At 51.5% G+C, this 25,700-nt stretch overlaps 1 protein-coding gene across 2 annotated transcripts in view; it reads left to right on the top strand.

Moving 5' to 3' along the window:
• Positions 1 to 25,700, top strand: part of Ci (transcriptional activator cubitus interruptus) — a 90,073-nt gene that overhangs the window by 12,799 nt on the left and 51,574 nt on the right. Inside the window, exon 1 of one of the 2 annotated variants that reach the window (XM_077706511.1) lies at positions 10,484 to 10,968. The exons of the other annotated variant lie outside the window; for it this stretch is intronic. Within the exon in view, the coding sequence (XP_077562637.1) occupies positions 10,805 to 10,968 (164 nt within the window). The 5' untranslated portion in view covers positions 10,484 to 10,804. Of the gene's footprint in view, positions 1 to 10,483; positions 10,969 to 25,700 lie in introns of those variants that run through there. 2 annotated transcript variants of the gene reach the window in all.

Genomic DNA, 25,700 nt, shown 5'->3' with positions numbered 1-25,700 from the left:
GTGTGTGTGTGTGTGTGTGTGTGTGTGTGTGTGTGTGTGTGTGTGTGTGTGTGTGTGTGTGTGTGTGTGTGTGTGTGTGTGTGTGTGTGTGTGTGTGTGTGTGTGTGTGTGTGTGTGTGTGTGTGTGTGTGTGTGTGTGTGTGTGTGTGTGTGTGTGTGTGTGTGTGTGTGTGTGTGTGTGTGTGTGTGTGTGTGTGTGTGTGTGTGTGTGTGTGTGTGTGTGTGTGTGTGTGTGTGTGTGTGTGTGTGTGTGTGTGTGTGTGTGTGTGTGTGTGTGTGTGTGTGTGTGTGTGTGTGTGTGTGTGTGTGTGTGTGTGTGTGTGTGTGTGTGTGTGTGTGTGTGTGTGTGTGTGTGTGTGTGTGTGTGTGTGTGTGTGTGTGTGTGTGTGTGTGTGTGTGTGTGTGTGTGTGTGTGTGTGTGTGTGTGTGTGTGTGTGTGTGTGTGTGTGTGTGTGTGTGTGTGTGTGTGTGTGTGTGTGTGTGTGTGTGTGTGTGTGTGTGTGTGTGTGTGTGTGTGTGTGTGTGTGTGTGTGTGTGTGTGTGTGTGTGTGTGTGTGTGTGTGTGTGTGTGTGTGTGTGTGTGTGTGTGTGTGTGTGTGTGTGTGTGTGTGTGTGTGTGTGTGTGTGTGTGTGTGTGTGTGTGTGTGTGTGTGTGTGTGTGTGTGTGTGTGTGTGTGTGTGTGTGTGTGTGTGTGTGTGTGTGTGTGTGTGTGGGTAACTGCGGCTGTTACAACGCATATGATGGTACTTGTGATAGCGAAGCCAGTTGGGTCATTGAAAGCGAGATTAGCCGACAAAGAACGCTGCGTATACATAAAAAAATTCTCCCCTCCTCGGAGCAGCGGCCGGTGTGCTGGCCAGCGCGGACCAAACCGACCAGCTTCAGCTAGTCAACAGGTTCCGCCTGGCCGCCGTAGCCCAGGGGCTCCTGGACAAGGGAGCCCTTCGAAAGCCAGGGACGAAAAATTGAGACAATTTCATAGTGGCCCCACCGCAATGAAGTTCACTCCCAATCCTCCTTAGGAACGACCTTGAAGGGAGGTTGGTCACAAGGCAGCAACCCACGCGAAAAACAAACAAACAAACAAACAAACAAACAAACAAACAAACAAACAAACAAACAAACAAACAAACAAACAACCAAACAAAGCCCTAAACCCGGGTTTTAACGAAATCGCTGCATGCGAATCCTCGCTTTATTCGAAGTTCTTTAATAACCCCCCCTCAAGTGCTTGGAAAGCAAATCATAACTCATCTTAGCGAAATTCCGCTTATAACGAATTCAGCATCTTGCCCAGGGGACTTCGTTATAACGAAAGTTTAGTGCATTTACTGCGCCACCAGGGAAATACGACCAAGCCGGGAGAAAATTTGGGGTCAAGGGACTTTCGTGACTTGCGTTCGTACGGACAAAAGTTTTTGCTACAGTCCTGCATTTATCACATACAATAAAAAGGTATAAAAATGGCCCAAAGGGGTGGTATTACACAGCACGACAGCGGCAACTTCGTTTTGCGGAACGCGGTATATAGCGTGATCAACTGAGGAGATTTAAGAAGGTGGTGACTGACTCGTGGGTGAGGTAAGTGCATGCTCCAAAAAGTCCTTTGGAGGCCCTGGAGGAAAATGTTAAGTGGGGGTGAAAGGAAGCGTTTTCAGTTACAGAGTAACGAAAAAATCAGAGCCTTGCCAACCCGTGAAGAGGGACGTCCAGGGAAACTGGCGCTCTGGTGGGATTTGCTATGCCGGGGTTTCGCTATATTGGCAATTTTCTATGTTGAATTGCAAGGGAAGCGGTGCGATCTCTACGTAACGGACAAAGGACACACGCGATTGGTGGGTTGAGAGAATGGCGTTTCTAGTGCGCCGCACAGGTGGCCGCCGTAGAGCGCGCGGCATTGGACAATGTTAGAAGGTAGAGAGAGGCCGCTCGTGGCGAGGCGTATACCCGACTTTGGAAATAGGCGGCGACAGTGAGAGAGAAGAAAAAAGAAAGGAAAGGCCGGGAGGTTAACCAGGTGTAGAGCCTGGTTTGCTACCCTGCACTGGGGGAATGGGGCTCAGGGAATAAAAAGGGGGGGAGAAGAGGAAGAGATAGGAGTGGGAAAGCGCGCACTCTAGTCCCGTTTCGGGCACTATAGTCTTTCAAGCAAGTTCGTTTCACTCAGGAAACGTAAAAGGGCTTTCGTCGCCTTCTGCGAGGTCGATGGTGAAGACCGATGACTTAGAATAGTTTCCACCGTAAATGGTCGATTGTCCAATCGGCTCAGCGCGGTGGCAAGCACGCTCCTCTCCGACGAGTATTCGGGGCAGCGACACAGCACATGTTCTATAGTCTCTCCGCCCCGCAGGCGTCACAGTGGGCGCTGCTGGCCATCCCGATGAGGAAGGAGTAGGCTTTCGTGAAGGTCACTCCCAACCACAGTCTACAAAGTAAAGTTGACTGGGGTCGAGACAGCCCATACGGAATACGGCGTTGAAGAAGGGGATCCTGAATATACAGACGGGGATTCGAAAAGTCCGGTGTGTTCCATTGCTGCATGGTAATCTTGCGTGCAAGGGAGCGAAGCGTCCTGGCGGCATCGGTCCTTGAAAGCGGAAGTAGAATGGTGCGGTCGCTCTCATGGCCTGTACGGGCAGCTTCATCCGCCAGCACGTTACCGATGACTCCGCAGTGTCCTGGAAGCCACTGGAAAATTACGTCATGGCCGGCTGTGATGGCTTGATGGAATTTTTCTCTTATCTCTGTCACCAGTTGGTGTAGGGAGCCGTAGCGCAGGGCTGCGCTACGATTCCGTATTGGCCATACCACGAGCTCGACAGCTACAGAACTTGCAGCCATTCGTGAGGCTCTTGATCATATCATCGGAGCTACTCCTCAAAATTGGGTGATCTTTTCGGATTCCAAGGCTGCCTTATAGCGGCGACAGAGAAGAGGCGTATAAAGTGTGGATGTAACCATACTCCCTCCGTATATGGTCGTGCTTCACTGTGCAACACCAAATGTGGGAAAGCCACCTTGCAAAAATCAAGCTTACAACGATGTTCTGAAGTCCGCTTCACCTCTTAACACATATGCATTGCTGGAGAGACATATTTTTATGGGAAATATTTGTCGTCGTGTATGAAAATAGGGAGGCCCTGGGAGCTATTTTAATTTTTTTAATGAATTTAGTCCATAGGTTGAAAATTGTTAGTCTAGACTCGGTCTGTCGCCGGAGACGATCTGCTGGATCCCAGCCGTCGACAGCTTCGCGGCAAAAATCTAGAAAACTAGACAAAGGACGTGACAGACAAGGACATGGTCAGGGACGTCTTGGTCAGGTTGTTTACGTTTAACGGTGGCTGATGATGGAGCACCAACAAGCTCGAACCCATCGGGGTCTTGTCGGGATTTAAGAAACCCACCACTCGCTTCTTCTCACCAGCGCTCTCCTTCTTTCTGCTTCCAAACTGTGAAACGGTGTCGTGTTTTTCAGGGACACATGCACGCGCGCACCAGACTTGTCCGACGTCTCAGCGTGAGCCCAGGAACGCCACCATGAGAGGCGCCAGGCGCTTCTCCCCTGTTCCACCGCACCGTAGCCAGCGAACATCTTCGTCGCCGCTTTCAAGGGAGCATGATCAGCATGGGCAGGCCGAGGAAGCCGGTCTCCAGAGACCACGGGCCGCCCGCGGATCTTCGGTCGGTCGTGCCCGCGCGGGATTGCGGCGTTCAATTACAGCGGCACAGCGGGGCCGGACCATGAACAGTGTGCGAGGGGGCAAGAGGAGGGGGTGCCGGCGGCCGAACAAGGAGAGCGCGCCGATGTGGGCACAACAGGGCAGCGGCAGCGGGCGGCTCACAAGAGCGGCGGCCATCCATCGTGCGGCTGACGGCACGGCAAGAAGCGCGCGCTGCCGCGCCTCCTCCCCGGCGGCCCGATCCGCGTCGTCTTCTCGAAAACCCCGTGAAAACTTAATTACACCGCCGCCCGGGCCCGGCCACTCACCGCGATGGCCCCATCGTTCTGGCCAGAGGAGCGTCCCTTCTTTATTCGGCAGAGGACGCCAGCTCTCAACGCGCATCATCGCGGCCGGTCGCCGGCGTGATTTCTCCTGCGCCGGGCTCGGCGTGGAAGGTCCGAAGGATTTTCCCCTCTGTACCGACGAGGAGGGCGTCGGGATAGCACGAAGGAAAGGCTCCGGGTCTGCCAGCCACGGCAACGTAGCTGGTGCGAAGTTTCCAGGATATCAACCCCAGTTAGTGTTTTGCAGCAAGATGAAGTTTAGTTTTTATTTTCGTTCGTAGTACCAAAGAACCGTCTTCATAAGGGCGGACGAGTGTTCGAGTTTGTTTTTGCTTACTCTGGAGCCGTTGTTATGGGGCGCTACACAATTTTTTCAGCGTCGTGTTGCGTTCATGTATTCTATGCGCCCAACCACCACCACCACAACAAAAACAACAACAACAACAAATAACAGTCTGTGGGGATCCTGACGCCCAGGCCATTGCGCGATCACTGGGTTTGTGCCATCACGCGGCGCTTTTCCCCTCTCTCCTCCGAAATTCCGGCTCGTCTTGGCGCCTCTGTGTAGAGCCGAGCCGTCTCTCAAACTCTTGCGTGAGGTGAAGCCTGCAGAGACCGTTGCGGCGATAAAACACTGTCACGCAGCGGGCGCTCCGCCCTGGTAGCGGAGCTAACCTCACCTCATTGGTCCGTTTGAACGAGGCCCGAACCCGACTCTCGCTTGGACGCGAACGCGCGCCCTGCGCGGGGGTCCGTTCGGGGAGACGCTTCCAGGACGCCGAAGGCGTTGGCCGAAGGTATGTGACGCTTTCTTTACCAGCCGGCCGCAACTCTGTTGCACCGGCGAAAGCCCACCAGCCCTTCCGGCTGCGGCCCGTGCCTAAGGCTGCTCCTGTTGCACCTACGCTTGCATATAGTAAGGCCGTACCTACCACTCGACGAACACGCCGTGCGGTACGCGCCTGTGAGCGAATGGGCCCCGTCTCCCTCGCTGCTGCGAGCCGATCCGGCCAGCACGGTGATGCGCGCACCCCGGAATTTGCCCTGACAGAAGAGCCCACTGGCTCTGCGCCGACGAAACGTGCGCACTTGCGCGTGGCGCCCCATCGCCCCTTTCACCTAACGGGAAGTACGTATACCTGTGCTGTAAATTGTGTAATTGGGACTGTAAAATATGTGGCTAGAATGTTAGTATAAAATAAACGTCTTCCCTCCGTACCCTGGGCATATTCCTTTGTCGCCCCTTTCTCCACCTGCCCAACAGAGGCGGTGTTAAGTTGGCGCGACGGCGTTTCAGTATCGTGAGCATGCTCAAATAGCTCGAACCCACGGTGGTTCCTCGCGGTATGCATGAATGCCTGCCTTGTGCAATGCTAGGGTTATGCATATTGCGAGGTAGAGAGACCACAAACTGGCGCCCAACGTGGGGCCATTGGCTCATTAGCCTTTGGCCGCTAATTAAGCTGAGTACGCAACCGGAATCAGTCTTGATGCTTATCCGCTAGCGGTAGCTGCTACGGGGACGAGGCGACTGCCCCTCCGTACGCGAGTGTGCGTGCACCTCTCGTTAACGCAGCCCCACGAGGCAGTGCGACGGTTCAACCGCGCCCCACTGGAGCGGCGGTATACGTATTCCGTTAGAAAGGCCACAGCCGCCACTCGGAGTAGTGCACGCGAGATATATGCTTGTTACCGTCCCCTGAGAGTAGAGCACGAACGTGGTAGTTGACGCGCTATCTCGTGCTTCGTAATATATCGAGATTCATTGTCCAAGTGTGACTTTAGCCGGCGGCGCAAAAGCGTGTGCCAGTAAAGGAGGCAAAATTGACAGCCGTTCAGTAGAGGAAGAGGGCCCAGAGTTGAGAAAGAGCGCGCGGACACCCCGCAGAGAGGGGCAGGCGCTTTTCGCGAACTCCAAGCCGCCGGAAAGCGGACGGGCCTCGGCTGTAAAATCAGGAGGGGGAAGCGATGCCCGTTGCAAGGCGGTTGTATTGAGCCGAAAAGAGCTAGTAGCCGGCCAGCAGAATGACCCGTTTTTGTCGACGGATGTGCGACGGTCTCTGGGAGACATTTTTTTTTTTTAGTTTGATTTTTTTTTTTGGACGCCGAGACGTAGCTTGTCCTGCTGCGGGCGTGCGCCGAGATGCTACTTGTCTTGTAGCAGGCGCGGGAGGGGGGGGCTGAAGTCAGCGTGTGTCGCCGACGCCCCGGGGGACTCATTTCTGCTGGACGGTGAAGGACTCGTGCTTAACTACGTAGCCACCGATGATGAGGCAATTGAACCATTCAGTGTGGTAACCCCCTAAGTCTGAGTTGCGCACTGCTGCGCTAAGCTCATGACGAACCATTCGCCGGGCATTTAGGCGGCTCCAAAGTTTTGGTAAACTGAGTCGCTCCGTGACCTGGCCCGGGACGAGGCAAGACATTTTCGCTGTTGCCGGTCCTGTCATGTCTGTCAAACGGCGAGGGCGCACGGTGGGAAGCCGCCTGGAATTGTGAAGCCATTTGACAGTGTGCGTCCATGGCAGGTAGTTGCTTGCGACTTGAAGGGACCTTTGCCGAGAAGCAAGCAGAGCTTTACTTATATGGTGTCACGGGCTGACTATTTGGCGCTTGAGCACAGTGGCTCTGCGCGGTAATGACAAGGCACCCACGCTTATCCAGGCTTCCGTCGGCCAGCTCATCACCTCAGTGATCATAGCACACTAAACGGCAGGCGCTTTCGCCCCCGTGCTGACTTCACTTCTCTCAGTCTCAGTCAGCGCGGCCGCCCCGGCCGCCCCAGCCCAATCTGTGTGGTCAGTTGTCACTCCCCTCCAGCAAAGCTGTAAGCGCATGTTTTCTCTTTTTACTCGGTTTGTAAGAGTGTGCATGTTACGTGGCACTGTCTGTATTAGTGTGTCCCCATTTGGGCGTTGATGACTGCACGTAATGTATCTTGTCCTAATTTGTTTTGTTATTGTTTAGAACACTAGTTTAATTGCACAGGGTGAGGAAGTGTTCCGCTTAGTATTTTGAGCGTTGTACCGCGTGATGTAGCATGAACCCATTTTGTTGGCTTAGTTTCTGGGTTCGGTACGGTTCGTGTGTTAGCTTCGTTGAAGGCGTTAGGGTTGTTTTCTTTTTTATGTGTGTGTGTGTTGTCGGTGCATGATGTAGTGTTTTCTTTTTCCAGTGCTTTAACTTTATTTATTTGGTACAGGAACCCCCTTAGTCTGCGCATGCGGGACGAAGTGCTGTGTACGTTTCTTTTCTTTTTTTTATCCAGTTTAGCAGTGAGCAGGGCTAGTTTACTTCTCTTCTGTTTTTTTTACTCGGGCGCAGTCTTGAAGAAAGAGCGAATGCCGAAAAGCGGCGGCTAGGTCGGTCGCGGGAGTGCCCTTCGAAGACTGTCATTGGCTTTCGCGCGCATCCAGGGTCGAGAGTTATGGGCTTGTTTTTGAAAGTGTCCGATTTCGGCCATCCGCGGCCCCGTGTTCGGGCGAGCAGCGCGTACTGGAGGCCGTTGCGTGAACTGTGTGAAGTTGGGAGAGCAGGCCAGACTTTGGGGGACCATATACTCAATGCCAACGGGAGGTTGTTTTTCCTGGAAAACGCGGGCCGGGCGTATGCTACGAGTGGGGCGCACAGCGTTGTGGCGAAAGAACTTGGCCCCGGTGGCACGAACACTGTGACACGCATGTTGTGCGGGTATTCGTGAGTGCGTGTGGTGTGTGCCTCTGCCGGCTTCAGCGAACCCAACGGTGCATTCCGCGAGTGGCTTCGCCTTCGTCCGGTGCGGGCCGCCGTCACGTGGTGTCTCGTCGGTGTGGTGGAGGGTCCGCAGGTGCCCGTTTCTGGAACTTGACCGAGCCCGGAACAGTTACGCTGACTATGGGGGTTCAACGGCATGTAAGGCTGGCGAATGCAGCCGGGCTGCCCGGCACCGACGAGAGCGGGACGGGCGACCAGTTGCGAGCTGCGGAAGAGGTGCCCTCTCCAGATGTGGACAATGTGGTGCCATATCGGAACCGCACCATGCGTCATCGGCACCACGGCTGTCGTCCGGCAGCTGCCTCGCTCGCGCTGGGCGGCAGCCACCACCCGCGCCGCTCGTCGCTCTTTGGCGGGGCACCCATCGAGTGCCACGGGAGGTATACACCTGAGCGGCGCCATCACGGTCATCATACCTGTCGGCTGGCTGCTCCAGCCGCATGTCCTCCTGGCTGGTACCCCCCTCGTGGAGCTGCTATCTCGCGCAACGGTGAGGTCGTTCCGGCACTGGTGCCCACCATCTTCTCTCCTCGATTTTCCACAACGAACGTTTCCCCGAAAAACTTTTCGTGCTCCCAACCGCCGAACTTTGCACAGGCCCCGCGGAACCGCGTCTCCTGAATTTGTAGAAATATTATTTTCGTAGCTCAGCATAGTTTCTAGCATACCTGTGTCTTCTCTTTTGCCCTGATTCTTTATCGTCGTAGTGTGTGTTTCTTTTTTTTTTTGCAACCCTATGTAGCATAGTATCGCCCTGCATGTATATATTAGTACCATTATTGTTATTATTATAGTATCGCGTTCACGGTAATCATTGTATATTTCAATAGCTTTATTTTGTGTGTGCATGTGGAACCGATTACTATGTGTTATGTATCTCAGTGTTGCGTGTAGTTTTCCTGTGTGTATCATTCGTGCTGGAGGGGGGTAGTGTTGTTAGTGTAGTTTGTAAATATTTTGTATGGGCTGGGGACTGAGACTGCCCTGTGCATGCATTCTTATCTACTCTTTGCCGTCTTTTGCATGCCTAGGCGATGGCCTGTCAACTCTTCTCAGACCGGCGAGGGCATTTAAGGAGAGGGGAGTGTGGGGATCCTGACGCCCAGGCCATTGCGCGATCACTGGGTTTGTGCCATCACGCGGCGCTTTTCCCCTCTCTCCTCCGAAATTCCGGCTCGTCTTGGCGCCTCTGTGTAGAGCCGAGCCGTCTCTCAAACTCTTGCGTGAGGTGAAGCCTGCAGAGACCGTTGCGGCGATAAAACACTGTCACGCAGCGGGCGCTCCGCCCTGGTAGCGGAGCTAACCTCACCTCATTGGTCCGTTTGAACGAGGCCCGAACCCGACTCTCGCTTGGACGCGAACGCGCGCCCTGCGCGGGGGTCCGTTCGGGGAGACGCTTCCAGGACGCCGAAGGCGTTGGCCGAAGGTATGTGACGCTTTCTTTACCAGCCGGCCGCAACTCTGTTGCACCGGCGAAAGCCCACCAGCCCTTCCGGCTGCGGCCCGTGCCTAAGGCTGCTCCTGTTGCACCTACGCTTGCATATAGTAAGGCCGTACCTACCACTCGACGAACACGCCGTGCGGTACGCGCCTGTGAGCGAATGGGCCCCGTCTCCCTCGCTGCTGCGAGCCGATCCGGCCAGCACGGTGATGCGCGCACCCCGGAATTTGCCCTGACAGAAGAGCCCACTGGCTCTGCGCCGACGAAACGTGCGCACTTGCGCGTGGCGCCCCATCGCCCCTTTCACCTAACGGGAAGTACGTATACCTGTGCTGTAAATTGTGTAATTGGGACTGTAAAATATGTGGCTAGAATGTTAGTATAAAATAAACGTCTTCCCTCCGTACCCTGGGCATATTCCTTTGTCGCCCCTTTCTCCACCTGCCCAACAGAGGCGGTGTTAAGTTGGCGCGACGGCGTTTCAGTATCGTGAGCATGCTCAAATAGCTCGAACCCACGGTGGTTCCTCGCGGTATGCATGAATGCCTGCCTTGTGCAATGCTAGGGTTATGCATATTGCGAGGTAGAGAGACCACAAGTCTTATTGCGATACATGTTCACCAGGTTTTGTTATAAATATAATGCGCCTCAAATATGCGGGTCGTCCTATGTCAGCAAGACTAAGCTTCAGAAACTAAACTAGCAGTAAAGAAGTGCCAGATAATGGTAAATGTAAATGGCTTGCTTCACGAAAATGTTTACACTTAAGTAAATAAGCAATTACCCGACATTTATTTTGTTTTTCATATTAAACATGACGTCTTACGAGAGAAGATGGCCTGGACTTGCTGCGTCTGCTTTGTTTACCGCGATGACATCCTGGCGTCCCTTGAGGGACGCAGCATATTTTTGGTTCCAAGGAAACGGCAAATATGCTCGCCCCCGCATCAAAAGCGACGAGCTCGAAGGCAGCCTTGAAATCGGCCTCGCGCGCGTCATCACTCGGTCAAGGTGGCTCCTGCAAGGCAGTGAAGTGCCACAGACCCCAACATGGCCGTCGCAGATAGAGACACAAGGGGGAAAGGAGCGGCTGCTCGCGAACATGAGGAGGACCGGCGAAGGGAGGCGAAGCCGCAGAGCACGCCGGCCGCGCAGGAAAAGCGCCGGTGAGGAGGCGGTCCGCCGCGCGCCTGCAGAGAGGAGGGACCCGGGAGGGGAGGAGGGCGAATGCATACTCTCGTTCCCGTGGCGTGTCATCGCGGCGAAACGCCTTGGCGTCTTCATTTGCTCCTGCGCTTGCACGTGCGGCGTTCTCGTGTGCGCGGTGTACTCTGCTTGCCAAAACGCTTTTGCGGCTTCGCCCGCCGCGTGCCGTGTTAGCTTCAGGATACCGCCGCGGTCGACAAGGATTACGGCCCCATGGACGACGCCGAGCCGGGCCTGCCGGCCGGCTGCTCGCCGAGGCTGTTATGAGAGCGGCCTTCTTCGGTTCTCCACCGGCGCGCGTGCCGGCGTGCTGTGCTCGTCGTGTGGCCGTGCTTTGCTGCGGAGCTTGACGACCGTGCCGTGCGCGTGAGGATGCGTCAGCTCGCGGCGACCAATGTCTGACGTGCCGCGTCTGGCGGCCGCTGGCCTGCCGCTGCAGTTCCCGAGCGCCTTTGCGGCCGTGCACGCCGCCATCCCCGTGGACCAGCGCACGCACGAAGGACGCTATGTCTGGGAGCCCAGGCTCCACGCCTTCCCCCATCCTTCGGCAGCAGCCGGGTGAGTGAGAGGAGTCGTGGCCGTCCCGGGGTGATCGAGTCCGACGCTTAGTCCGTCTCCTCTGCGCGCTCCCGGCCGACTGCCAGACGCAGGCTCTAACTGGACGGATACTATTATCGGCCAAATAAGTTTTAAGGCTCACGATGACATTCCTTGTGCCACTAGCATCCGTTAGCTCGTGGTGACAACACAAAACCGATACGATAGACGTCGGACAAGAGGCCTTAAACGCGAGCATAGAAATGTATAAACAAAGCGACCTTCCACATGCTTTGTTCCCTTGCAGAGAAAGTAAAGAAAGCGCAGTACGTAGCAAATACAAACTCGTACACATACTCCAGAAGACGACGCTCTGGGACTAGCTGGTTCGGTTAGATTGTGCACCGTACATAAACGGAGAAGCATTGTCAATTGTGACTACTCTAGGTGGATTGTGGTTCCGATTCTTCGGAGTAGCGTGAGTGCGAGAGTCGAAAAAAGTGTTTTCGTGTTAGCATGGGACGGCAGCGACTTCATGGAAAGACTCCAAGCGCGACAATACGTAGGTGAAGCCCACTGCTCGGGACCGTAGAGCAAGCGAAAACGCGCAGTCGCAGGGCGGGAAACCAACGCACGATGACTGGAGTTTAGCTTTCGTGGGAGGACAGACTCTGGCTATCCTTCGTAGTTTCAGCGAGGGACCTAATTCTTTATTGCCATTTCCAGTTGGCTAACGAGGATTCCGACGGCCGTCCCCATATTACGGTAGTGTATTCTAGGACGGAAGAGTTTTGAATTTCGTCTTCAATACTTGTTATTGCGCTAGTGTACTAGGGCGGGCTAGATTATGCATGCTGCGTCTCGGGAATTACACAGCAATGTACTTCTGTTTGTTCTATTTAGTTTGTATCACCGTATAGCTGATAGGGGGTGTAGACGCAGAGATACTTGTATCATGGGTACAAATTCGAGCACAACCCCGTTAACGTGGACGTACGTTGCTAAATAGATTAGCGGGAAAGCACATGATCTGGTACTTTTTCAGATTAACGGCGATTAACAGAAAAAATGGCTCTACTGCAATTCGGTCACCTTCTTGTCATTTTCAATCAGCATTTCGGCGCAAAAAATGCAGTCATGAGGGAACGAGTGCACCTGCTATGATACACGGTTTGGACAGATTCCAGGCACTATTCATATCGTGACGGGCACATTTGCGAGTAGCATGAAAAAAGCCATTGACCCCACAAAGTATTTCTTCTTTGCGAAGGGGGGTAGTCCGTGTCATTTAAACCAGGATGTCGAAAGTTACCAACAGAAATGTTTTCTGGACACGTGTGATTTTGGTGCACGTCGCATCAACCTTCGTTCAATACAAGTCATCCAAGTAAAGCTTACACATTGAAGAAGTTGCCGATTTTAGGCCAGTTTGACGAACAAATCCTGCCGCACGGTTCTGCTGACTCTTCGAATTGTCATGCCTTTTTCCAAGACGTTGGATAGCATAAAATGACGTGGCGTGAACTTCGCCTCACCTGTCTTGCGAGCATCCAGCAAGAGTAGTAGCCAGGATTCGCACGCTGTCGTCCTTGGGCAAAGATTATCCTTGGGTCCGCATTTCCGGCGCGGAGGTCAGCCAAGCGGCGATAATGCGTCTGACGTGTGCCTACCCAGCTTCCACGCCGTTCGTCTCAACCGTGAACTCTCATCTTTTTTCAGGGTCTGGGTTACAGGCGGAGCCGCTTGCTCCTTGACTTGAGCACTTGGAGTTTACAGGAACTGAAAGAACGTGATGGCTCTGTTCGATTTGACCCGCACTCCTTGGACGAATTCAGGGCTAACGGGCCTAAATGTTCGTCTTCGTTCTGGTTTGCCTTTGAGTCTCCTTTCCACAGAGTAAAGGTAAAGCCGTGTACTCGTTCCGAACTCATTGCAACGCAGACAAATCTAGAAGAGGAAATTGCAGCGTGATGCACTCGCGTTTTCTCAGCTGTGGTAACTCAGCACTGTTCTTCCAAAGAAGAAGACACGCTATTCGGACAGCCTGCTGACTCTGTCGCGACCCAATTTCCTGTGTATGCGGTTGCTTTTTCTTTCAACATCAGCGCGACTAGAAAGAGAGATTTTCGCGCCGAGTAGGTTCCAGTCACCATCTTCGCGCCTTGGAAGAGGTCGTCGACGCCATCACCGTTGCTGCAAAGAAAGAGCGCGTAACTCTTGATCCAAACCAGACGATCGCTGGTTAGTGGTTCCGCAAATAGGAATAGTGAATTTGCCGACATTCCGCGTCGCGTTGCACTCTAAGAATCGCCGCAGGTGTGCTTCACTACAACGCCCTGAAACGGCCAGTCAGCGTGACCAAATGTGCGATATTGGCGAATGACGAAGCCTCTCATGTAATTAGACTACAAAATTACGTCTGCGCTGGAACAACAGCGCATATGTTTTGCTCCAATCGCATTCTGGCACTCGTCATTCGCAAATATCGCACATTTGGTCACAGTGGCCGTTTTGGGGTGTTTGGGTGAGGCCCACCAGCGGCGATTTCTTAGGGTGTATGCTATGTGATAAGATGCGAGTCAGTTGGCCTCCACATCTGCTTTATTTTCTGCTACACAGAACGCTCTGTAGTGTCAGTAAGTACCCTGAATGTGGATAGGCATGGCGGCGCGCGGAGCCTGCTTGAACACTGATGCCAAGCGAATTCCAATGCCGGTACGTCAACGCAGGCACGTCGAATGGTCCATTTAATTACGTTTTAACCATATTCCGGATATGAAAACCTCAGTTTCATTAAGATCTCTCCCATCACCTACATTCGTATGTCCACCGTTCCAGTCCGGGTATCTGAAAAAAAAAAACGGAGTGATTTTGGAATTACTCAATCTCCGGCATTGCAACGTCCCACCTTTGCTGAGGTTGCAATAGAAGCAGGAAGCGCGAAGATACTTTGACAGCTCTTGCGCAGATTTCAAGTTCGGCGAATTTTTCGGGCACATGTACCGAAGACTAGACATTCCTGTATACGCGAACCGTCATCTAGTTCGGTACGCTTGGCCGACAGAGCAGTGTTTTTTTTTTTTTTTTTTTCTGAGGTCAGTGATGATTTCCTATGCGATGTCTTTTTCTGAGAGATGCATGTCATGTTCCGAAATAGTCGTGCGTGCGGCGCAGAAATGATGCTGTGCATGACATTCCTCCGCATTTGAGTCTGAGAATAATTTTCGTTTTGTTTCGTAGATGGATCGTACTTTCCCTTGAAAAATGCTGTTTTAATAACAATAATAAAGAAAAGGGCGGGATCGCACGATTGTGTCGCTTCCGTAAACTGCATTTCTCTCCCGCAGCAGTCTGAAGATGAGCAAATTATTGGTGGTGACCCTAAGAACGAAGCGTCGACGACAAAGTTAGAATAATCGCGAATTCTGTGTTGTTTTGCAACAAAGGATGAGGAAGATCGCTAACCGCTGCAGTCTGGTTTCCCACGTTTTGTACAAAACTTTTCCCCGGAACTATTAGCGTGTGACAGACCTGCGCAGATCCTTTTCTCCGCATCAGCTTCCGTTTCATTGGTGCTCACAGCGGCTCAATTTCGTACTGATTCTTTCATATATAGGTTCGGTGTAAGCTTATAACGGTGTGCAGTCGTACTGCTTGGCGAGCACTCGAAACCGCGGAGAAAAGATGGGAGTACTGGTGGCGAAATCGTTTCGCAATATGTGTGTGTGAGACAATGTGTAGCAGTTACGACTTTCCTTAGGAGACAGCGCTGGATCTGGATTTCCCGTTGAAAAAGGGACTGGCAGCAATTTCACCGGCGTTTGGGAAAGTAGGAGAGGCAGATGTATTAACCGGACACCATCGTATTAGCAATTCGGCACGAAACGGAGCTCGATGCGGTCCCGTAGACATTTCTACTCGCCTGGGTGATTAATTCTTGTTATTCCTAAACAGTGTCTCGCGAAGATGCGCCGTTCGAGTTTCGCTCGCTTTACTAGCGATTGGTTGTCGAATGTAGAGCGGCTGTCGTCCGATGGTAATTAAGACCTACGTATGCTTTCCTTTGACCGTTCCCATCGAATGCGCCCAGTCAGATTTGCTACACCGTGCGAGAACCCAACTGCTCCCATTTGCATCAAATAAAAAAGTTACTGTCCCCTTCTAGCTTTGTAAGGGACCCTTTTGCGAATACGGAAACCGTACCGCGTGGATAACTCTTCGTGACACCGCTCGTGGCATCCTCGCCAGTCGCCCATCACTGGCCCGTCGATTGGCAGAGTCGCGAGGCTGTCGCCATCTTTAAGCGCCATCTAACCCCTGCCTCGACCCCTCCGGTCTCCTTAAGGGACGACGAGGGCCCGCACTTGGCCGCTCTGTCCGTCGCCAGTCAGCCGTAATAACTTCATCCCAGTTCAAGCGCGCGGAATGCCGCTCGGTTCGATAAACGGAGCGGAGCTCAAGCGCTTGACAGAGTTCGATTTGTATCGCAGTTCCCACGACGAATCGCCATCAGCTACGTGACCGCGTTGGGTGACTCCGATAGCGATACCCGCTCCTTAGTACTGGCCGAAACGTCGTGCCTTAGTTACGTGCAGTATTAGAAGCGTACGGAGCCCGAACTAACTCTGTGCCCACTCCTGAGCGAGAAAATATAGTGCTGTCTTGAGACCGCCTTGCGCCCTGAGTGTGCCTCCTGCGGTTTATTACACCTTGAGTACGTGACGCCACGCAACTTTCCCCAAGCCTATCGGAGGATAGTGCGAGAAAATAACGAGTGAAAAAAATACCGCGAAGACAGTACGCTGACGTCTTCACTTCGCTGATTGGTCCGGCTGGAGTAGCAGCGGTTACGTCAGCGCTGCACGGAACTACGACGGCAGAGCCATTGGCCGCTGCCTGCTTTGTCTGGAGCGTTTTACAAGTCTGTTCTGCGCCCCTCTCTCGGCGGGAACCAATCGCGCCCTCGCCTTTTATCAGCGCGGCCAATAAGCAACGAGGCAGCCCTCTCCTCTCCACCTGTTTCCCTCGGGCACAAGTTCGGCCTGACAAGGTCCCACTTCGCCGTTGGTGCCGTCGGCGCGCAGCTGCGCTGGTCGTGCCCGGGTTGAGCGCGCATACACACTCCGCTCTCGGCGTTATCGATGTAATTGCACAAAGGCATTACTTGCCTAGTATTGAAAACTAAGCGCTGATCCTTGCGTCTCGTTCTTGGTTCTCAAATCTCTACCTGCTCGCGGCGGTTTTTTTTTTTTTTTGAACTGTGTTTTGACATTACTGATTTGGCGATGTATTCGCTGACATGATCTCCGGGAGCCCATTTATCTATCCGTCCTTGCCGAGCAGCTGGCTTGTGCCAACCCTCGCTTCTGCATGGAGAGTAGGGAAGAACACCCTGACGTAGCACCTCTTTCTTCACCTGCGCGACTTTTTCGTTTCCGGCTGGTATTGATATGCAATTTGGAAAAATCTAAGCTATCTCAGGGAGAAAATTATTGGGACACAGCAGAAAGATAGGGGTCCACTTTTAAACGAGTACAAACCCATGGCTTTGCCCTTCGTCTTTTCTGTGTGCACTGTGAGTGAGGCAAGAGTGAACAAAAATACTAGTCCGAGCGCTGAAAGTTACTAACTGCTGTCAAATTCTCGTTCCTCTGCATCCGACCGGCTTCTCTTAACGCAGTTTTATCCCATTTCATATGGTAGGGGCTCCCTGTTGCTGATAAGCGCCGTCTGCTTGGGCCTATCCGTGGCCCCTATCATCGCGAATCTTTCCACTCTGACGCCCTCCTCAATAGGGTCTGGCCGTGCTGCAACGAAACGTTCTACGCCTGTCGTTCGATGTCGAGTCATAACGCACTGCAGGAAAGCTAACCTTACACAATGAGTTTCACGAAACGGGGATGATATTAAGCAATAGAACATCAAGCGCCTTAAGATAAAAACGCCTCCCGTGGTCGGAATCGAACGTGGGTTCGTCGAGTTATGAATTAAGCCGACGTCTGTCCGATTGTGCCATTCCGACAAGGTCGAAGCAGTTTGGATTCGGGACTTTGACTTCGACTCAGGTTGCATGGGAGGAAGCTTCGCGTTTTAACCATCTTTCTGACTTCCAACTTCGTTAGTGCTTTCTTTTTTCTTATAGTTGTCCCTTCACTATCGCCTCGGCCAATCATCTCAGTCGTCCTTGAACTTCACTGTCGTGCGTGTGAAGTGCACATCTATTGGCTACTACTTTAATTCCTGCCCTGATTTGTCCTGTCACACCGCATGTTTCCGACAGCAGCCTACTTTTTTCTTCTTCTTGTCATTACAGAGCTTCCGCAGGGTTGGGGGATGAAGCGTTCTGGTTGCGTGCGGGAAATTGCTGGCATTACTATTCTGCACAGCGTGTCAGGTTGAGCGGCGCCTTATTTTCGCTAAACACTGCTGGATCCTTATTTATTTAGAGATTCTAGACTTTCAATTCTCCCTTCCTACTGGCCGTCTAGTAACTTAATTCCGCGCGTCCCCCGATTCGTCGACTATTAAGCCACCAGAAGCCAGTTGCGTCAACTACATATCAGGCAATGAAGTTGTGGTGTTTCAGCCACTCGTAAAAAATTCGTATAGCTGATATGCTGCACCTGGTTGCTCAAGCGCGGTCAGAAATTGTCCTCTCCTAAACTTAAAATGTCAATATACTCTGTGCGAAGCGAATGGCGGGGTGGGTCCAAGTGCGATAGCAGGGTCGATAATGACACATCACACTGTTTGGTGGCGTGAGGTTTGTGCCCGGCTGGTGTTAATACTGGTGCACGCGTTCCCCGTTGGCGTACGCTAACTTTCAGGCGGAATTGGTTCCTCGGCAGTGCCCCTTCGCTGAGGGTGGCGAAAACGACGTTGGGTGAGGCAGAGAGATGCCCAGGAACCTGCGATAAGAATCCACGAGCTCCAGTGTCAAGGCCCCTCTCCAACTTCCACTTTCACGTGCCGACCCAGCTCACCGCCGTCGGCAGTTTCTCCTGTTAGTATAGCATGTGACCATGGAAAGCCATTCATATATCTCAGTCGCGAACAATCCGAATAATCTGTGCATTTTAAGACAGCGCGTGTGCACCTGCACTTTTTTTTTTTTTTGCACATAGCGGCGTGCTTCTGAATCTTTACAGGAAATCGATGAGCCTCATCCAAAAAATCAATATGCAGCGACGCAATGAACAGCAGTCACGAAGGGGGGGAGGGGGGGGGGGGGGGGCGGAGTAAAGTTGTAAGTATTTCTAGGTTATACGATACGAATTTCAGGTAGAAAATAAGCCCTCATCGTATACGAACGGGCACTGCTCAGCGCAATCTGCAGTGCAAAAACACTCGTATTTTTCGGCGGTTCCTGTCGTCTCCAGACCTGCATACCTTCCGCGCGTGTGTAGCCTGTACTTGCATATTTTATACAACCTGCGCTCCATGGTGGCAGAGGGGCGCGTAAACGAGTTTTCGGGTCTGTCCAGCATTATTCGACAGGAAACGCAGCAGTCTTTGAGTTGTGCGCGTATACATTTCCTTTCCTGCAAGCACAGCACGATTCTGAACTGCGAAACGAGGCTTACGAATCCATCTTTCCCCGTGGGTTCGTCGGCAACCGTCATCAACGGCGTCACTCAAAGTACAAATATTGGTGGATGCGTGGGCCCGCGAAACGCCGCTTCTGGAAGTGTGCGCTGTCTCTTGCGGATGTTTGTGAGAAGAGTTTACCAGAGTGTACACATTGTATGGACTCGGGAGGCGAGCGAGCATTTTTCGCGGGTGTTTTCGAACATTATCGGATGCTTTCTTAGATCATAGCTCACATCATGCCTCGCGAGTCTTTTTTTACCTCAGCTTAACATCGTGAATATTATTTCCAACCGTTACTTCAACAATCACCCTTTTTTGTAAGAGAGATTACACGGGGCGGTGTTTGTGCTGCGCTTATCGATACAAGTGCATTATTATGTTATCGTTGTTACTATAATTCCCACATTTCGTCTTCGATATCATGTACGCCGTTTTCATGCAGCCCGTAATGTACACGCTCACACAACGGAATATATGTAACCATTGCCTTTCAGATGCCTTTTGTTACCCAACCTTTGTCATACGCCTCAGTCTTATATAGGTAAATGACAGCGTCAACTGACAAGCGTACCCTGTGGCTATAACTGTAGTGCAAAAGATACGGTTCTTTACTCGATACAGTAGCGTGAACTCCGCAGCTCCCAGGGTTCCGATTACGTGCTCAGTCTTGAGGCACTATAGAAGAGGCATGGTTTGTTCTTTTATTTCCGTAAAGGCGCAGCTATAGGCTGGCTATATTTCGCAGAGCAGCTAGGCGGTCTTCACACGACGAACACGCCGTTCATGTCAGTTCATCTTCGATGGATGTCTTGTTTTTAGGTAGCGTGAAAAAAAAAAAAAAAAAAAAACCTATACTCCCTGCGCAATGCGAAAGATACTGACGTACAGCTAATATGCTTCGCGCTGCATGTTGGCAACCTACGCCAAAAGCAGCTTTGCTGAAGTATAAATTGCACTTCGTACACAGTACACAGGTACATTGTATCCAGGTTCGCTTAACCGCAATGTACCTGGGTGATCAATCAATGCGATCAGTAGAACTATGTTGCATGGCAACAACGGCACTCGGCATCAAATTTCACGCGAAAACTGAGGTCTGCATGGAAACATACTCTGCGCAAGGTCACGGCACATATCACGTTGAGTCTAATCGCATGTCCGGCTTCATCGTGCGTCATCTTCGCTTCGCGGTGATTCAGGAGCATTGCGGCAAAGCAGGCCTATGAAATTTTTGAAAAGTGTACGTAATTTGTTCCGCGAGTGGACAACGGGCTTTGTGTAGCATCGAAGAAACCATGAAACCGTAACGAAGATATGACAAAAAGAAATTGCAAAGTAGATGTGGAAACCAAATGAGAAACCAACCTTAGAGAAAGCAATGTAACTCTGCCGCTTTCTTTTTTTGGGGTGGGGGGAGTTGGCTGTAAGTCCGTGCAGTCATCTCAACGAATATGAACGAATACAGCCCAAGGGGAAAAAAAATCCAGTCCCATTCCACCCTGTGACGGAGAATGACGAGCGAAGCTGTGCGCAGTCCGAGAAGTGCGCGAAACAATCACGTTGTATGTAATTAGCGATTGAGCTATACTTCCTGGTTATATAGCTTAATGAAACTTTGACGGACTAGAGTTTTGTTCTAGCGGACAAACATATGACTGTCTGTTTTCCTCCCTTTATTTAAAGGCCCGCGTATTGACAGCAGACGGGTATCACAACATTTTTAACTTCACTTTGAACTACGTAATTACGACAAGTAAATGAAACTTGGAATGACTGATGTGTGCCCTCAGCGCGGTTTTTGGCGGGTAATTGTCACCTATATTATTTCCGGGTAGCTTCAATAAAGCAAAAGTCACAGCCGTTCTCTGTAACCATACTCCTACCGCAGAAAGCCATGTATTGACAGCAGACGGTAATTCTGTAACTTTTACAACCTCGCTGTGAACTAATTATGACAAGCGACGGAACTCTGCGCAGTGCAGAGTCGTACTTGCGACCAATTTGAGTATGATTGTTTAAGATGAAGCTTTGTATGCTTCACTGATGGCGCTGGTATCCGAGTAAAACACGCTGCAGGAAAGCCAATTTTAAACACAGTGTCAGAAAGCCAACCTCACACAATAGGTTTCACAGCTTTCTATGCCTCGCTGATGACGTTGACGTCCTAGTAAAACACACTGCGGGGAAGCCAACCTTGCTCAATAGTTTTCACGAAGGGTACATCAACCAAACACTACATAACAGCAACGGGATGCCTTTCTAAACCTAACAGACCTCTCGTAATACGCAAAATATGGTTTGGCAGTACACACGTTTAGTGGTGATGATCTTGAAATGCATTCTCTAAGCAGGGTTGGACTTTGGCGGTGTGGGGTTGGGCGTTGGCTGTGGACTTTGAGTTGAAGTGGACTTTGGCAGTCTGGATTTTGGACTCTGGGAGAGTGGATTTCGGACTTTGGCTTTGACACAAGTTGCATGGGAGAAAGCTTCGCGTTCAAACCATTTGTCTCTTTTAAGAAAGGGGGTTAGTTGTTTTTTTCTGAGATGCCTACATTAGATTGAGAGCCACGGAGCGTTCACCAGAAAGATGGCTTTGCCGCAGGATTAAAAACTCTGTGGACCCAACTGTGCCCGCGGACGCAAAAGTTTTCGGAAACTAGCCATAGACAGTTTCGCTGTAAAATAAATATCATGTTAAGCTACTCTCCTGTGTCGAGTGCTTGGCTTCAATAATGGTACTAACTCCTAATCGGACAGCGCGCAGTTTGTCGCCAAAAATGAAAATTTTGTTCATGTAGAAGGCTCAAAATAGGGAATCGGTGGCCTCGCCACTAAAAATAGGCTCTTAGCGGATTATGGGAATCCTCATCCGAGTCCTTTCACTCAATATCTTCGACTTCCCGAAATAAACCTCAGTTTTCTTTTTACGAGCCATGCGGGGAAGTATATCGAGAAGATAACCGCGCTCTGTTCGGGGCAGTCTGTGCGTTAGCTTTATATATATACGCACCTTGAACGCGATGCCTCCATTCCGTTTGTCCGTTTAGCTATCTCATTTTATGTTAATACCCCGCCGCCGATATGCGGCGCTCTCTGTTGACAAAGAGGAGCGTTCATCGTTCGGACGCGGGAACTGGCGCGTGCGTTTTTCTCTCCGTCTCTACTCTGCGGGCTTAGGCGCCCTGGAACGCGCAACTACTACGCGCTCTTCGGCAGTGTACACCCCCTGGCTAACTTGTTTTACTTGCATTTCTCTTGCCTTACTTTTGTCCTTATCCAGCCTTATTAAAACTCTTATCGGGAGTATTTTCGTTCGCATATCTGTTCTTTCTCTTCCTTTTCACCGTGCCTTGGCGGACCATCGCGGGCAGCTACTGCCAGAGTGCAGGCCTTGTTATCTATGCAGTGATGATCCCCGTTTGACGCTTTCTAAGCACAAGACCCGCAGAAGCGTCCAGTGAGCTGCCTCCTCCAAGGCGAACTGGGGGAGAGAGATGAAGGGGGGCGAATGCCGCATGTGTTTTCCGCACGGCCGGTTGGAAACTGGCCCGGTCGCATGGGACATGTCTTCTATACGGCGGCCGCGCGAGGACGCGGCTGACGTCGTAATCGCGTTCGGCCACCATAGATCATACTGCATCACGATCTCCATCTTATCTCGGCCCGCGCGAGGGGCTCGTAGCCACTTGCTAGCACTGAGGGATGCCGGGTTGCGTAACTACAGGCTGGCGGGGGCATTTCACCCGCCTCGAGTGTAGGGGAGACGGAGAAGAAAAATCGCGGCGCCCCGTTCTATCTATCTGCGGCCCCTTTTTTTGCGAAATGGCCGCTCGTTAGGGGACCTGCGGGTCGTCCGTCTTGCCGGTCGAGATCCGATCGGAAGCCATAGTCTTCGAGCAGCTGCGGCCATTCTCTCGCTGGCTGGCCTTTCATCACTCGGCCTGCTCCTGAAGGGACGGAGAATCGCCGGTCGTTCTTTCTGCGGACAGCTAGAACGACACTGGTACATGACGTTGACAGCGTTTAGGAGCCTGACTGTCCTGACTGCTGCGCGGGGAATGTGGCTGCGAAGCCGTCGTTAGGGGCTTGTAACAGTCCGCGTTGGGGCGGCGTAAACGTCGGTACATGAGTGGCTTGTCGGTTTTGTCTTTAACTTGTGAGGTATGAACAGAAGCAGGGGTGGATAGTTTATGCTCCGCTTCAAAGCAGGAATTCTCTGAAGCTGCATGGAGACGAGTGCTTGCTTTTGACAGAGCGTATCTGTGCTGTACTGAGGCACTTCACATTTGTCGCGGTAATTGGAAAGGGAACGGAACGGCAGTTGCTTGTATAGTTGAGTCTGGTTCGTGTAAAGTTAAAAGTTTACTGGGAAAATGGTTTCTGCAACTTGGAATCTGTTTATAGCGTAAAATCCCGTGTGGTTCATTGTGCTGTAGAGTTCCGCCTGATTTCTTTTATAAATTTGATATTCAAAGCTCTGAACTATAAGAAAAAACTAGAGCCCTGCCACCCTGGGAAGAGGGAAGTCCCCAGACGCTCTGGATTTGCTATGCCGGGGTTTAGCTATATTGTGGATTTGCTATGTTGAATTATAAAGACAGTGGCGCGATCTCTACGTCACGGACGAAAAGCAGAGAGATGAATATTGCCTAGGACAGCTGCCACCTGTAACAGAAAAAATAAGTATTTTGTGCGTAAGAGCAGCGCTAGTTTAAAAATAAGAATATAAAACATAGATATATTCGTTTTTTTTTCGGTAAGATGACACTTCATTGCCTCGTTACAAAGGGGATACCACTAGCTATCATCATCATCATCAGGCAAAGGACAGACACGATTGGTGGGTGCAGTCAATGACGTCTCGAGTGCGACGCATAGGTCATGCTTCACAGTGAAACACGTAATGTGGGAAAGTCATCTTACAAAACCTAAGCTTTTTGATACTCTCCAGGCCGGCTTCACCTCTAAACACAAATACATTGCTGAGAAGACATCCTCTGGGGGATAATAGACCATCATATCAAAATATGGGGACCTTAGGACCTTCTTTATTTTTTACGCAAAGCTTTATTGTCGTCACTCATGCCGTTGTACGCTAACACGCCCTGCAGAAAAGCCAACTTTCTCTGATGATCGATGATGAGGATGAATGATTGTGGTTGAAGTGAAATAAAAACACGCTTCCCGGGGCAGGAATCGAGCCTGCAGATTACTGGCGTTATGGAGCCGGCGTCTATATGATTGCTCCATTTCGACGTGGTCAAAGCGGTTTGGAAAACTCAGACAACTAAAGAATCCGCCAGGAGAAGAATGGCGTTGTTCTGCGTGCCGTAAGGCTGTTAGCCACAAGACGTTATGCCTAAAGTTCCATTTTGAAGTTAGGACGGTAGGCCTAACGTCACATCTTGTGGTTCACACCTCAAACCGGCGCCCACGCGAAAAAATTCTCTCTCAACGCCAAGCAGCAGGTACCGATTCGCGCCGTGCACTCCAAACCCAAACATTAGGCCTACGGTGTGCACAGCCGAGAGTTGCTGTGGGTACTCTAGAAAAGTGGTGCGTACCTCCAGAGCAGAACATACTCGCAGTGTAGGATTGCCCAGCCAAAGAATCCATCACGAGAAAGCTTTGCGGTCGACCATCATCGTGGTTAGGAGGGGTGCATGATTTTATTTTGTATGACTTTTTTCCATACGCTGAAAATTGTTGGTCTACGCGTGGTCTGCTGCCTGCGACGACTTGCTGGGGCCTAACAGACAGCTTCACTGTAAAAAAAAAAAAAGAAATTCGGGGTGAATTATTGTTCCGAAGCCAGTGGTGAGATCACAGATTGTTGTGACAGGCGCACGCAAGCAGACTCGCGACTCTCTTCTCTGTGTCTCTTGAATGCGCCTCTCACGGCACACGTTGCCGCCTTTAATGAGAAATATTAGGCTTCACACGCCGCTGGTTGACACAACATGGTTTTTATAAAGAGAATTATCATGATGACACTCCACAGCAGTTACAACGACTCGTGCCGTTCTGATCTATGTCTGCACACCCACCAGTTTTTCTCCTCAGTAACGCATGGAAGTTACAATGAGGCTTTGACGTACACGCGAACCTATAACTGTTTCTTTTTCTGGAGCCATACATGCATCATATTGCACGGTGAAAAAAAAAAAGAAAAGAAAAACGTTGGTATCGAGAGATAAGATTTGCTGTGAATGAAAATGTTAGCTGCATAGTATCTGCATTGTTTGGCTTTGTTTCGGGAGTGATCTCCTTGTAGCGTTACTTTGTTCCCTAGTGCGCTTTCAGTTGCGTTTTGGTATGTTTAGTGTGTGGAAATGTGTTCGGCTGCGCAGTTAACGCAGAATTAGAAAGAGTATATTAAGTACCAGTTGTCTTTCTTCAGGTAGATATATCGGATGCTGCAAGGATATTTGTTATTGGGCTGGTTGGTTACCGTTTACAAACTTCATGGGAAGCGCGGAGGCAAGAATGTCGGGCGTGAGTCCTTCGGCGCTATACTTTTCTTGTTTTTTTTGTTGACAGTGAAGCGCGCTCTCCCTGTTGTTTCCATCTTGGGTATTTTGAACTGCAGTACGCCGAGGTTAAAGCACCAATTTGTACCAGAAAGGCGGCGACTTGAATGTCATTAGAGGCGTCGCTTATGAAAGGAAGCACTAAGATGGCAGCAGCACGCACGCAGTCGCATCTGTTGTTTCATTTAGCTTAGTATGGCGGGAATCTAATCCGCCGGCGCGGGCGTACGGACTTGTTAAGTGCGATGTACGTGGGCGCGGAGACGAAGCAGTCGGCAGCAGCGCCCTCTCCTCAGCACTCGTAGCAGCAGGCCGATGAACCCCCACGAGGGACAAGGGTCCCAGTGTGCGCGGCGTTTTTCGCTGAGGCGCGCGCGCGGTCTTCGCCCCCGCGCTGGTTTCGTATGTCAGCAGCAGCATACATGTCGCGTTCTCCTCTGGGCGCACGCTCCCTCGATGCTGGAAACCAGGCTGGGCCTCCCGGCGTTTTCTACCGCGGGGTTCCTCAGGGAGGCACTCTAAGTCTTCTGCTGTTGTTGTCCCTCTGAGGCGATCGTCTCCCACGATGGTCTGGCTTTTCGTTTTGGCTTTTCGTGTCTGCCACGACAGCCTAAAGCTTGAATCCGTATGTCT

Source organism: Haemaphysalis longicornis, unplaced genomic scaffold, assembly GCF_048455015.1.
Source record: "Haemaphysalis longicornis isolate Haplotype H1 unplaced genomic scaffold, Haemaphysalis longicornis Haplotype H1 scaffold_4, whole genome shotgun sequence".
Classification (NCBI taxonomy): domain Eukaryota; kingdom Metazoa; phylum Arthropoda; class Arachnida; order Ixodida; family Ixodidae; genus Haemaphysalis; species Haemaphysalis longicornis.
The sequence above is the reverse complement of the archived record's forward strand: the minus strand, read 5'-3'. Positions and strand labels throughout refer to the sequence as shown.